This window comes from Salmo salar, chromosome ssa10, assembly GCF_905237065.1.
Source record: "Salmo salar chromosome ssa10, Ssal_v3.1, whole genome shotgun sequence".
Lineage (NCBI taxonomy): Eukaryota > Metazoa > Chordata > Actinopteri > Salmoniformes > Salmonidae > Salmo > Salmo salar.
Window position 1 is genome coordinate 110,259,086 of NC_059451.1, and position 14,347 is coordinate 110,273,432.

A 14,347-nucleotide genomic window follows, 5' to 3' on the forward strand; every position below is an offset into this window, starting at 1 on the left:
CAAGTGTCGGAGGGTTTTTAATTTTTCCTTTCAATTAAGACCTAGACAACCAGGTGAGGGGAGTTCCCTACTAATTAGTGACCTTAATTCATCTACCAAGTAAAAAGGTTGGAGCGAAAACCCGCAGATACACGGCCCTCTGTGGAATGATCTGGCTGATCTTGGATGTAATCATTAGTCCAACAGTTGCAAACAAGACTTTCTATTCAGGTATGTTTATCCCTGTTTCGTTTCATTTACTTCTGTTTTAGAAACATTTTTCAACACAATCGGCAGAATGAATACACACCTGATCACATGCAAACACAGTTCACCTTCATAGCAGCCACATACAAACAGCATGATCAGTTTGGTCGTTAATTACTTCTCGCACCTTAGTGTGCTCCTCCTCTCATCCTTTCCCTTTGCTTGTGGGCTTCAGTGCACAACAAATCAGCTGTCTGTGACCATGCGAAAAAACCTTTCCAAGCTAAATCTTCATATCATAACCACTACACACAGCCAACATTGTTGTCGCCATATTAGCTAACATCAGTCAACATAGCTACTAGAACTAACGCGTTAGTAATCCCTGTCCCGTCCTGACCATAGAAAGCTTTTATTTTCTATGGTAGAGTAGGTCAGGGCGTGACAGGTTTTTTTTCTAGTTGTTATTTTCTATGTGGGGTTCTAGTTTAGTTTTTCTATGTTTAGGTGATTGGTGTGATTCCCAATTAGAGGCAGCTGGTAATCGTTGTCTCTAATTGGGGATCATACTTAAGTAGCTTGTTTTTCACTGGGGGGTTATGGGATATTGTTTATGTATAGTTGAATTATAGTCACGGTTCGTCTATTCTTTATTTGTTTTGTATTTGCTTTACGTTTCACTTTATAATAAATTATGTGGAACGCTACTCACGCTGCGCCTTGGTCCGATCATTTTCATGACGAACGTGACAGAATAAAACTGTCACGTCCTGACCATAGAAAACTTTTATTTTTGGGGGGGATATTGTTTATGTATAGTTGTATTCTGTCACGTTGGATAGCCAGCTAGCTAACATAGCATCCTTCACTATTTAAGTCGGTAGTTTATGTAGGCTAAATTGCTAGCAGCATTCGCTAGCTAAGTGAAAGTGAAAAAATACAACTAAATATAGCTCTCTCTCTCTCTCTCTCTTGCTTCTCCTTCATTTTGAAAGAAATTAATTTGTTCAAAACTGTTCAACTATTGTCTTTTTCTCTCTTTGAGTCATCTACTCACCACATTTTATGCACTGCAGTGCTAGCTAGCTGTAGCTTATGCTTTCAGTACTAGATTCATTCTCTGATCCTTTGATTGGGTGGACAACATGTCAGTTCATGCTGCAAGAGCTATGATAGGTTGGAGGACGTTCTCTGGAAATTGTCATAATTACTGTGTAAGTCTATGGAAGGGGGTGAGAACCATGAACCTCTTAGGTTTTGTATTGAAGTCAATGTATCCAGAGGAGGACGGAAACTAGCTGTCCTCTGGCTACACCATGGTGCTACCCTACAGAGTGCTGTTGAGGCTACTCTAGACCTTCATTGCAAAACAGTGTGTTTTAATAAAATCTTTGGTGACGTGAATATATTTAATATCGTTTTATCAAAAAAATTATAACTTCAAAAAATTTCACGATTCACGAAGTCTGTGCATTTACATGTGTTTGTCACTGTTTGAGAACAACTGAGTTTGTGTTGGTGAGAATGTGTTTCTCCATCTGTGTGTGCTTGGTAGACTGTGTGTGTGTATTTGTGGACAACATGTGTCTGTGTGTGTACATGTTTGTCTGTCTGTGTATGCTAGGGAGAGAAAAGGCAGTGCACTTCCTGTTTAGTCTCTGCTATGGTCTGTTTACAGTCTGTGTCTGTCTGCGGCTAGGCTACTCTACCTCTTGTTCACTGTTATTATAAAGCCTATTCCCCTAGAAATAGGAAAGTAACTCTTGGGGCAGCAGGTAGCCTAGTGGTTAGAGCGTTGGGCCAGTAACTGAAAGGTAGCTAGATCGAATCTCCGAGCTGACAAGGTAAACATCTGTCGTTCTGCCCTTGAGCAAGGCAGTTAACCCACTGTTCCTAGGCCGTCATTGTAAATAAGAATTTGTTCTTAACTGACTTGCCTAGTTAAATAAAGGTTAAATAAAATAAATGAATAAAACAAAACATAAGATTAATCAAACTATCTTATTCTTCTCAAACCCATTTTGCAGAGTGGTTGTCAAATTGATTCCCTCACATTACAATGTCTTAAAGACAAAACAAGATACAGTTACACCTTGCCTGAAGATGCCTAACATAAAAGCTACACAATCCTGTCATGAGAGTGACATAGTGCCTTTTATAACAGCTCAAGTCATAACACCAAATGTGTGGCACGTATCTGACATTTTGTTATAGGTTTTAATATTGAATTGTTAGTTTGAGTCTGTCTATCTGTTAGCAAATTGGCATTTGTCCATTCAGTTTAATGCAAAATAGATGAGAGCTAGTCAACACTGTAAACATGTCCTGCAGCCATCTGGAATAGGAATACACGGACCGCCTTTCGTCTGTAGTTTCCCTTTGCTTTTGCACTGATATCTCAAATGTAATTGACCATGATGGTCAAGGGGAGCACAGTCAAATAGCACTGAGTCCTCAGTCTCTGCACAGTAGTTGATAGGTCCCTGAACTGCACTATTAAACCGTGAATATGCCCTGTGAAATCATTTTAAGGTGGATATCAATAAATCGTTGATGTACATGCATAGCAACGAAGTAATGGCATATTCACTGCTTGTAAGTGCTTATTAATGCTAGTTTCTCACCTCTGTCTCTGTATGTTTTCCCTAAGGTCCATGGCCACTGTATGTGCAACCACAACACCATGGGGCTGAACTGTGAGAAGTGTCAGGACTTCTACCATGACCTGCCGTGGAGACCAGCCGAGGGACGCAATACCAACGCCTGTAAAAGTAATCCACCTTAAGCTAACAAACTGTCTTAATAAAGTGTTCCCAAAGGGGTATATTATAGTTTGTGTCCCCTTTCAATTGATCACTTGTGATGACAGGCTGCAGTGTCTGCTCAGACCGTTTACAACCCTCCAACTGCCTTTTTATAAACACTGTTAATCAACATGTTGTTTTTGCACCCTCCCTTCCCCCAATCTGTCTCTCTCTCTGCAGAATGTAACTGTAACCAGCACTCAGACTCGTGTCACTTCGACATGGCAGTATACGTCTCCACGGGTAACGTGAGCGGTGGTGTGTGTAATGAGTGCCAGCACAACACTATGGGACACAACTGTGAACAGTGCAAACCCTTCTACTTCCAGCACCCAGAGAGGGACATCCGTCACCCCAGTATCTGTGAACGTAGGTTGAACCTTGAACTTCAAACTCCAACCCCCTCTACTCCTCCACACCCCACCATCCAAACCCAGTCTTTCCTATCTCCATCCACCTTTCCATCCATCCTGTTATTTTCTCCCCATTACTTCTCCACCTCTTACCCTCTACTGTTTCTTCCACTCTTCCTCCCTCCATCTCTACACTTAACTCCTACTCCCCACTCTCCCTCATCTCATCCGTGACTCTGTCTGTCTCTCTTTAGAAATATATTTGTATATTTTCTCCTCCTCCCATATGGCTCTTTGATCCTGCCTCTGTGGTCTGGATCTGAGAGAGAACACCTGGGTTTTTGAAGCTTTATCAGCCAAACCAGTGGTGTCTCCTTTTAACTCCAAACCGCTGTAGGGTGGAGAGAGACCCTTCTCATGTGTCACCTCCCCCCTAGGCTTTCATGGCTCTAGGTAGAAATTGACCTCAGGCCGCAGGGGATGCTGACCTCAGATTAGCATCTGGGAGAACTTCATCCTACTCTGCTTTGATGTGTGAATGATGGGCTTATTAGGCGTTTCACACTTGTCTCACCAGTGTTTTGAGTCCTTGTGTTTGTGGTGTGTGAGAGAGAACTTCCATTCAAGTTTCAGGTTTTTTATTGTCACTTGCACAAGTACAGTGAAATGCCTTTCTTGCTTGCTCTTTCCCAACAATGCTGTAACACCCTTTGTAAGCCTTTTTTCTCCCCTTTGGTATTCAGTTTGATATTATTGTTAGCCTGCAGGTAGCTACAGTAGCTACTAAATTCTTCAAGCAGATGTAAGAACATTTTTAAGGGATTTTCAAATAACCTTCAGAGATTACAATATGTACCTTTCTTGAAGAGGATGTACTTCCCTTATGAAAGATCAAATGCCTCCCATTGATACTGAGCATGACCATTTCCTTTTGCTTGTTAAGTCTGACTTCCATTCCATGAATGTGGACTTCCCCATTTTTTCTTCGTCCTGTTAGCTAGTCACCATTACAGCTTTCTACTCCCCCAGTTCCACTCGCAATACTCAATTTTACATCATAATGCCTATCTCAATGTTCCTGATGTTTCCCCATCTCTGTAGCGTGTAACTGTGATCCGGTGGGCTCTCTGAACGGTGGGATCTGTGACAAGATGACTGATGTGTCGTCTGGACTGATCGCTGGCCAGTGTCGCTGCAAGCCCAATGTGGAGGGAGAGCAATGTGACCAGTGCAAACAGGCCCACTACGGCTTGGGAGACCACCTTCTGGGCTGCATGGGTAAAGAGACACACACACATTTACTCATGTGTTAATGGAGTCTGTAGCTTTTTCAAGCAGTAAGATGTCTCAATTTTATTTGAATACCTATAAATTGTTGTTTTTCCCAGCCTGCACCTGTAATGCCCTGGGGACAGTTCCTGGAGGGAGCCCATGTGATACAGACTCAGGAGACTGTTACTGCAAACGCCTGGTCACCGGGAGGGACTGTGACCAATGTATGGTAAGGAACCTTATTCTTCTGATTTACATACTTTGTACACAAGAGTCGCTAATCAAAGTTCACATTGCTGTCTGATGGATCAAAAGGTTAACGCTTTCACTCTGTGAGAGACAGTTGACTTATGATCTCATGGCATTTGATGTCACCAATGGCCACTATTTACACATCTGTTACACACATCTACTACATACACTGCTTCAGAAAGTTTTCACACCCCTTGACTTTTACAATTTTTTTTGTGTTACAGCCTACACACAATACCCCATAATGTCATAGTGAAGTTATGTTTTTCAACGTTATTAATATTATATTTTTTTTATATTATTTGTTTTTACAAATAAATTAAAATGAGAAATTGAAATGTCTTGAGTCAATAAGTATTCAACCCCTTTGTTAAGGCAAACCTAAATATTTCAGGAGTAAAAATTTGCTTAACAAGTCACATAATAATTTGCATGGACTCTTTGTGCAATAATAGTGTTTAACATGATTTTTGAATGACTACCTCATCTCTGTACCCCACACATACAATGATCTATAAGGTCTCTCAGTCGAGCAGTGAATTTCAAACACAGATTGCACTACAAATACCAGGGAGGTTTTCAATGACTGGCAAAGAAGGGCACTTATTGGTAGTTTGATTTTTTTTTTTTTAAAGCAGACATTGAATATCACTTTGAGCATGGTGAAGTTATTAAAACACTTTGGATGGTGTTTCAATACAGTTACTACAAAGATACAGGCGTCCTTCCTAACTCAGTTGCCGGAGAGGAAGGAAACAACTCAGAGATTTCACCATCAGGCCAATGGTGACTTTAAAACAGTTACAGAGTTGAATGGCTGTGCTAGGAGAAAACTGAGGATGGATAAACAACATTGTAGTTACTCCACAATACTAACTTAATTGACAGATTCAAATGAAGGAAGTCTTTACAGAATAAAAATATTCCAAAATATGCATCCTGTTTGCAAGAAGGCACTAAAGTTATACTGCAAAACATGTTGCAAAGCAATTCACTTTTTGTCCTGAATACAAAGTGTTATGTTTGGGGCAAATCCAAAACAACACATTACTGAATACCACTCTCCATATTTTCAAGCATAATGGTGGCTGCATTATGTCATGGGTATGCTTGTAATCGTTAAGGACTGGGGATTTTTTCAGGATAAAAAAAAGAAACAAAATGGAGCTAAGTGTACTGTAGAGTAAAACCTGGTTCTGTCTACTTGAAGAATTTAAAAAAGAATAATGGCCAAATGTTGCACAATCTAGGTGTGGAAAGCTCTTAGAGACTTACCCAGAAAGACTGCAATCGCTGCCAATGGGGCTTCTACCAAGTGGAATGGTCTTCCCTGTGGCTCAGTTGGTAGAGCATGGTGTGTGCAATGCCAGGGTTGTGGGTTCGATTCCCACGGGGGGCCAGTACAAAATAAATAAAAAATGCATGAAATGAAAATGAAATGTATGCAGTATTGTGTATAGATGGGTGTCATTAAAGGGTTGTTTTTAACGATGTGCATGTGTGTGTGTGTGTTTGTGTGTCCTACAGCCTCAGCACTGGGGGCTAAGCAATGACATGGATGGCTGCAGACCATGTGACTGTGACCTGGGTGGAGCAATCAATAACGAGTGAGCTCAAAGTTCACCTGGCTAATTCGTTAATCTAAATGCCTCACTTAAAAAATGTATAATTTCTAAACAATTCTTCATAGTTGCCTCTTTTCATACAGCCACAGAAGTCTTAAAATGAACTGTTACCTTGAATGCAACACTAAGATGAACACTTTTTAACTCTGATTAAACTCCCTGACATTCCCTCCCTGTCCTCTCTCTCTCACTCCAGTTGTTCCCAGGAGACTGGTCAGTGTGTGTGTCGAGAACACATGTTTGGCCGGCGCTGTGACCAGGTGGAGTCAGGCTTCTACTTCATCGCCCTGGACCACTACACCTACGAGGCAGAGGACGCCAAATTTGGACCTGTGAGTTACCTTTCTACCTTTGACCTTTGGCCAATGACCCTGATGTGTCTTTCTTCTTCTAAGTTCTTCTGGGATCATGGGTGCTCCCTACTAATCCTTGTGACTCTTTTCTCCCTCTCTATCTCCAGGGTGTGACAGTAGTGCAGAGACCCCACCCTCAGGACCGTAGCCCCACCTGGACAGGGATAGGTTTTGTCAATGTTCCCGAGGGGGCCTACCTGGAGTTCTCCATCGACAACATCCCCCACTCCATGGAGTACGACATCCTCATCCGCTACGAGCCTCAGGTCAGTCCCAGCACGTACTGCCTTCCCAATGGACGTAAACTCCGGGGCACATGAGTGTCAGAGGGTTTTCATTTCTTCCTTTACTTAATTGATTATGTTAGGTAACGTCGCTGCTTGTCAAAGTCCTGTCATTACCCTTTTGTTTACCTGTTTACCAATGTCTATGTACCTGTTACGTTGCCGTAGTTACCAGACCAGTGGGAGGAGGTGTTGATGACAGTGATGCGGCCCAGTGTGATTTCAGCTGACAGTCGCTGTGCCAACACCATGCCTGACGACGACAACCAGATGATATCCCTCCACCCCGGATCACGGTAAACACACACCGCCTCCTCTGTCAGTGTTGGGGAAGGAGGACTGTTGGGTAACTGGTGGGTGGGAGTGAGAGAAGGACTCTGAGTCTGTATATTAGGTATCCACTGAGTCTGTATATTAAGTATCTTCTGAGTATGTATATTAGGTAAACTCCAAAGCTGTATATTAGGTATACTTTGAGTCTGTATATTATGTATCCTCTGAATTTTATATTAGGTGGTAGATTCTTGTCTGTATATTAGGTATACTCTGAGTCTGTATATTAGGTAGACTCTGAGTCTGTATATTAAGTAGACTCTTTAGTCTGTATATTAGGTATTCTCTGAGTCTGTGTATGCACCCTGTGTACGCCCTGAGGATTCCCCTTTGAAAACACTGATTTAGTGTGTGTGTCATAGGAGTATTTTTAAACATGTGTTTTCTGACATCCATCTCTCTCTCTCTTGTCTCTTCAGATATGCAGTGCTCCCCAGACCAGTGTGTTTTGAGGCAGGGATGAACTACACTGTTCGTCTGAGTCTGCCCCTCTACTCCGCACTCAGTGACGTCCAGTCCCCATATACACTCATCGACTCGGTTAGTTCACACACACACTGTCAAACACATAGACACAACTCTGACTTTTGGTTGAAATATATCGATGTCTATTCGAGACTTTGGCAGAAATTTCAGCTACTAGGATTTCATATTAGGATTGGGCCCTTACTGACTACATACTAAATCTCATTCCATCTCCTGTAACTTTCTTCCCCGTCTGTAGATTGTGCTGATGCCCCACTGTAAGAACCTGGAGATCTTCACTGGTTCTGAGGGCGGTGACTTGGCCACCAGCAGTGCCTGGGACACCTTCCAGCGCTACCGCTGTCTGGAGAACAGTCAGAGCGTAGTGAAGACCCCGTCCACAGACATCTGCCGCAACTTTATTTTCAGCGTATCCGCTCTGCTGCACCAGGGAGCTAAAGGTATGGCACCACACTCCAGTCATGTGTGCTTGAACATACTTGTTTGCTCATGTATGTGTTTCTCAACTAAGGGTCTAAAAGGGTTTCTTAACTAAAGGTCTAAGTAGGTTTTTTAACTAAAAGTGGAACTGACAGCGTTTTAGCAACATAAAATCATATTAAATTCTGTTCATATACACCCCTAGGAAGAATATAATGCCTTTTTTTTACATTTTATGAGAAGCGATCACTTATATAAAGTCATTTTCACATTTTCATACTTTGATAGAAGATTTGGTAATGGCGTAGGGTAAGAGATTTGTGAAAATTCTATAGCAATATACAGTGAGGGGAAAAAAGTATTTGATCCCCTGCTGATTTTGTACATTTGCCCACTGACAAAGAAATGATCAGTCTATAATTTTAATGGTAGGTTTATTTGAACAGTGAGAGACAGAATAACAACAAAAAATTGCTTCTGTGGACAGGTGTCTTTTATACAGGTAATAAACTGAGATTAGGAGCACTCCTTTTAAGATTGTGCTCCTAATCTCAGCTCGTTACCTGTATAAAAGACACCTGGGAGTCAGAAATCTTTCTGATTGAGAGGGGGTCAAATACTTATTTCCCTCATTAAAATGCAAATCAATTTATAAAATTTTTGACATGCGTTTTTCTGGATTTGTTTGTTGTTATTCTGTCTCTCACTGTTCAAATAAACCTACCATTAAAATTATAGACTGATCATTTCTTTGTCAGTGGGCAAACGTACAAAATCAGCAGGGGATCAAATACTTTTCCCCCTCACTGTAGAGTGGGAAAGCGGCCGAGCATTTGGACAATTAATAGACACTGCAGTAAATAAAACCGAATAAAAACATATCAGTCTCATCCAGGACCTGACTCCACACAGACTGGTGCGCCATAGCCAATCAGAGCAGTAGTAAGCCTACAGTGCCTTCCGAAAGTATTCAGACCCCTTGACTTTTTTCACTTTTTGTTACATTACAGCCTTATTCTAAAATTGATTAAATTGTTTTTATCACTCATCAATCTACATACAATATCCCATATTGACAAAGCAAAAACAGGTTTTTAGAAATGTTTGCTAATTTATATATATATAAAAAGTATGAAATATCACATTTACATAAGTATTCAGACCCTTTACTCAGTACTTTGTTGAAGCACCTTTGGCAGCGATTACAGCATCGAGTCTTCTTGTGTATGACACTACAAGCTTGGCACACCTGTATTTGGGGAGGTTCTCCCATTCTTCTCTGCAGATCCTCTCAAGCTCTGTCAGGTTGGATGGCCAGCGTTTCTGCACAGCTATTTTCAGGTCTCTCCAGAGATGTTAAATCGGGTTCAAGTCCAGGCTCTGGCTGGGCCACTCAAGGACTTTTGGAGACTTGTCCCAAAGCCACTCCTGTGTTGTCTTGGCTGTGTGCTTAGGGTCATTGTGAACCTTCTCCCTAGTCTGAGGCCCTGAGCACTCTGGAGCATGTTTTCATCAAGGATCTCTCTGTGCTTTGTCCATTCATCTTTGCCTCAATCCTGACTAGTTTCCCAGTCCCTGCCGCTGAAAGACATTCTGATAGCATGATGCTGCCACCACCATGCTTCACCATAGGGATGTTGCCAGGTTACTCCAGATGTGACGCTTGGCATTCAGGCCAAAGAGTTCAATCTTGGTTTCATCAGACCAGAGAATATTGTTTCTCATGGTCTGAGAGTCTTTAGGTGCCTTTTGGCAAACTCCAAGTGGGCTGCCATGTACCTATTACTGAGGAGTGGCTTCCATCTGGCCACTCTACCATAAAGGCCTGATTGGTGGAGTGCTGCAGAGATGGTTGTCCTTGGAAGGTTCTTCCATCTCCACAGAGGAACTCTATAGCTCTGTCAGAGTGACCATCGGGTTCTTGGTCACTTCCCTGACCAAAGCCCTTCTCAAGGGCTCAATTTGGCTAAATGTGGCCGTGAGGCCAGCTCTAGGAATAGTCTTGGTGGTTCCAATCTTCTTCCATTTAAGAATGATGGAGGCCAGTTTGTTCTTGGGGACCTTCAATGCCGTAGACATTTTTTGGTACCCTTCCCCAGATCTGTGCCTCGACACAATCCTGTCTCGGACAGTTCCTTCAACCTCATGGCTTGGTTTTTTTCTCTGACATGCACTGTCAACTGTGGGACCTTATATAAATGAACATTGTATTTGATTTATATAGACAGGTGCCTTTCCAAATCATGTCCAATCAATTTAATTTACCACAGGTGTACTCCAGTCAAGTTGTGGAAACATCTCAAGGATGATCAATGGAAACAGGATGCACCTGAACTCAATTTCGAGTCTTTTAGCAAAGAGTCTGAATTATTATGTAAATAAGGTATTTCTGTTTATTATTTTTAATACATTTTGCTAAAATTTCTAAAAACCTGTTTTCGCTTTGTCATTGTGGGGTATTGTGTGTAGATTGCTAAGGCTGAATAAGGCTGTAACGTAACAAAATGTGGAAAAAGTCAAGGTGTCTGAATACTTTCCGAATGCACTGTATATGCAAATAAGTTATTTTCCACACGCTCCTGCCGAACTGGACTGTGTGTTTACAGGCAGTTGCAACAGCACAACAAAATACACCTGAATGGATTTCTGCAAATATGTAAATACCATGGGAGTCCACTTAGATTTGGGAATCTCACAGTCCTATTGATCAAACAACCATGAACAGGGAGGCTCTTTCCCTCAGTTGCCTATGCACAACAACAACAAGATCAACAACTAATGTTAGCCAGCATGAGAACCTCAAATCTAATGAGGGCACAGTAGATAAACCCTTCTCAAATGTTTTCAAGTTGTAGTTGGCTGTCAAAATTGCACTGATAAATTATGGGGAATAGTAGCCTGCTTATCTTTCTGCGGCTTGCCTGCCAATGCATGCTTGTCTCAACCCACGTTTTGACAACTGAATGGGAACTTGCCTGCCTGCCCGTCCGCCTATTTGATTGATGCTAACTGCATTTGATTGACAACTAAGAGATATGCTAACTGTGGATAGTCGTTCAAGTTCAGCATGGCTAGCAATTTCACATTTCTTGCTAGCTAACCAAGTGACACCTATATCTCTAGCTGTAGCCACCGAAAAACTCATCCACTCGTCAAATGACATGACATCCTCTCAGCAGCTAGCTAGTTAGCTAGCTAACGTTAGGCTCTGGGTTTTTAGCTTGCTACATAAATGGATAAGCTAGCCTATTAGCCATGTTATCTGGTCATCGCCCTTGCTAGTTTGATTGTATTGACATTCCCAGCCTTGTTTACAGTTGTCTGTTTTTGTCCAGAATATTCAGTCAATGAAACTGAAACAGTGAACCTGAATTGCTGGAGGCAGCAAACAATGTACCAGGCCAGCTGTGATTTACAACCTGATAGCAATATTTGCTGGACTACCAAAAAATGTATTGGTGAATTAGCTATATTAATTATGCATTGAACTGCATCCATCTATTCTGACAACAATACATTACTCTACGTCATGTAATTTTGACTCAAATAGAACCTATTTTTATGCAGTTGGTTTTGTAGCATAAACTGGGAATTTTATATTTTTCACTGATATTATGATTGCCTATTTGTTTCATATCTGCAAAGTAGTTAAAACGCTGTCAGTTCCACTTTAACTAAAGAGGGTTTCTTAACTAAAGGTCATTGTCATAAAGTTTGTGTCATCAATCCCTTTCTTTTCTTATCTCTTTATTTCCTTTCTTTTCATTCCGTATCCCTTCCTGTGCCTCTGGCATATTGCTGTTGTCTTCAGTTTCCAACCCATGTCCCTCATCAACAGTTACGCTATGTCTGTCTACTCTCCTCATGTGTGGACTTGTATTGGACCCTGGGGCCCTAAGCTTGATTATAAGCCCTCTCGGATCTTGACACACTGAAAAGACCACAGAGGAACTTTCTCAGCCCGCCGCAGCAGTAAATCTCCTACCCTGCCAGACAGAGTGAGAACTTGTCTCTGCTGCCAGGCTAGTAGTATATACCGGGTCCATGCTATCATAGGACAGATTTCATGAATTTATTCATGTAGGTGGTCTGATTAGATTACAAGAGTATAACATAATATAAAGGATGTAGTCAAATATAATACTCTATTATCTTGAGGAAAACTTTTCTTACACATGCAAGCATCAAGGAAAACTAAACATAGCATCTATATCACTGCACTTAAATTGCAACATGTAGTTAAATGAGAATGAATTGTTGTTGAAATATGACCTAAGTGTGATATGATTTTATTGTATACATTTTTTCTTGGGAATGCAGTCAGTATGAGTTCAAATCCTCCCAGCTGTGAAAGTCACATAATCTTGTCTCACTTAGCAGGTTTTATGAGGTCTCCTGCACAGATGTACATCCCTCATCTACACATTGCTGCACGTCTTTACAAATCCTGTGGTTTCGCAGGTCCCTTTTAAGTCTTACACCAGTCTTAGCAGTTGGTAGAGATCAGAGCGTCTAAACCACAGTCTTCAAGTTCTGCGTGCAATAATCTAGTCCCATAAATAATTTGCCTATCCTAGATCTAGGGCTAGACAATCTGGACCCTCTCTTTCTAAAATGATCTGATGAAATTGTTGCAACCCCGATTACTAGCCTGTTCAACCTCTCTTTCGTATCGTCTGAGATTCCCAAAGATTGGAAATCTGCCGCGGTCATCCCCCTCTTCAAAGGGGGTGACACTCTAGACCAAAACTGCTACAGACCTATATCTATTGTCACGTCCTGACCAGTAAAAGGGGTTATTTGTCATTGTAGTTTGGTCAGGGCGTGGCAGGGGGTGTTTGTTTTGTGTGTTTCGGTGTTTTTGGGGTTTTGGTTCTATGTTATCTATTTCTATGTTTATTATCTAGTTTTCTATTTCTATGTTTGGTTTTGGCAATGACCTCCAATTAGAGGCAGCTGGTTGTCGTTGTGTCTAATTGGAGGTCATATTTAGTTGTGGTTGTTTCACTTGTGTTTTGTGGGTGGTTGTTTCCAGTGCACCTTACTGGACTGTTTTCGTCGTCAGTTTATTTTGTTTAAGCGTTTTCTTTAATAAAGAAAGAAGATGAGCACTTTACCCGCTGCGCCTTGGTCCAATCCTTACGACGCCCGTGACAGAACCACCCACCAAACAAGGAGAAAGCAGCGGGGATTGGAGCACCAAACAAGGACCAAGCAGCGGGGATTGGAGCACTGAAGAGAAGTATGGACGTGGGAGGCAGAACGACGTTTCTGGGAGAGGAAACTAAGGGAGCTAGAGGAGGCCGAGAGGCATCACCTCAAAAAAATGTTGGGGGGGTGGGCACACGGGGAGTTGGGTAGAGTCAGGATGGAGACCTGAGCCAACTCCCCATGCTTAATATGGGGAGCAACGGATCAAGCAACCACCTTGTTATACGGAGATACGCACTGTGTCGCCCATATGCGTGCACAGTCTGGTGCGGTCAATAAGGGCTCCGCAGCGTTGCCAAGCGAGAGTTAGCCGGCAGCCAGGGAGAAGTGCGCCGGCGCAGCGCATCTGGCCACCAGTGCATCTCCTCGGTCCAGTTTACCCTGTTCCTGCTCCTCGCACTTGCCCTGAGGTGCGTGTTACTAGGCTGACGCCTCCAAAACCAGCCCCACGCATCAGGCTTCCAGTGCGCCTGCCCAGTCCAGTACGTCCTGTACCTGCTCCCCGCACTAGCCCTGAGGTGCGTGTTACTAGTCTGGCGCCTCCTAAGCCAGCCCCACGCATCAGGCTTCCAATGCGCCTGCCCAGTCCTGTTCCTGCTCCGCGCACTCACCCTCCAGTGCACCTCCATAACCCGGTACAGCCAGTGCCTGCTGTGAGCACTCTGCCATTAGTACGTCCTGTTCCTGTTCCCCACACGCATCCTCCAGTACGCCTCCATAACCCGGTACAGCCAGTGCCTGCTGTGAGCACTCGGCCTCCAGCGACGC

At 42.5% G+C, this 14,347-nt stretch overlaps 1 protein-coding gene across 1 annotated transcript in view; it reads left to right on the top strand.

The window, feature by feature from the left end:
• The window catches only part of LOC100196267 (laminin subunit beta-1), a 36,659-nt gene that overhangs the window by 8,084 nt on the left and 14,228 nt on the right, over positions 1 to 14,347 (top strand). Inside the window, exons 8-17 of the mRNA XM_045688425.1 lie at positions 2,837 to 2,957; positions 3,171 to 3,359; positions 4,445 to 4,621; positions 4,732 to 4,844; positions 6,395 to 6,474; positions 6,689 to 6,824; positions 6,953 to 7,111; positions 7,298 to 7,425; positions 7,882 to 8,002; positions 8,187 to 8,388. Coding sequence (XP_045544381.1) covers positions 2,837 to 2,957; positions 3,171 to 3,359; positions 4,445 to 4,621; positions 4,732 to 4,844; positions 6,395 to 6,474; positions 6,689 to 6,824; positions 6,953 to 7,111; positions 7,298 to 7,425; positions 7,882 to 8,002; positions 8,187 to 8,388 — 1,426 coding nt within the window. The remainder of the gene's footprint in view (positions 1 to 2,836; positions 2,958 to 3,170; positions 3,360 to 4,444; positions 4,622 to 4,731; positions 4,845 to 6,394; positions 6,475 to 6,688; positions 6,825 to 6,952; positions 7,112 to 7,297; positions 7,426 to 7,881; positions 8,003 to 8,186; positions 8,389 to 14,347) is intronic.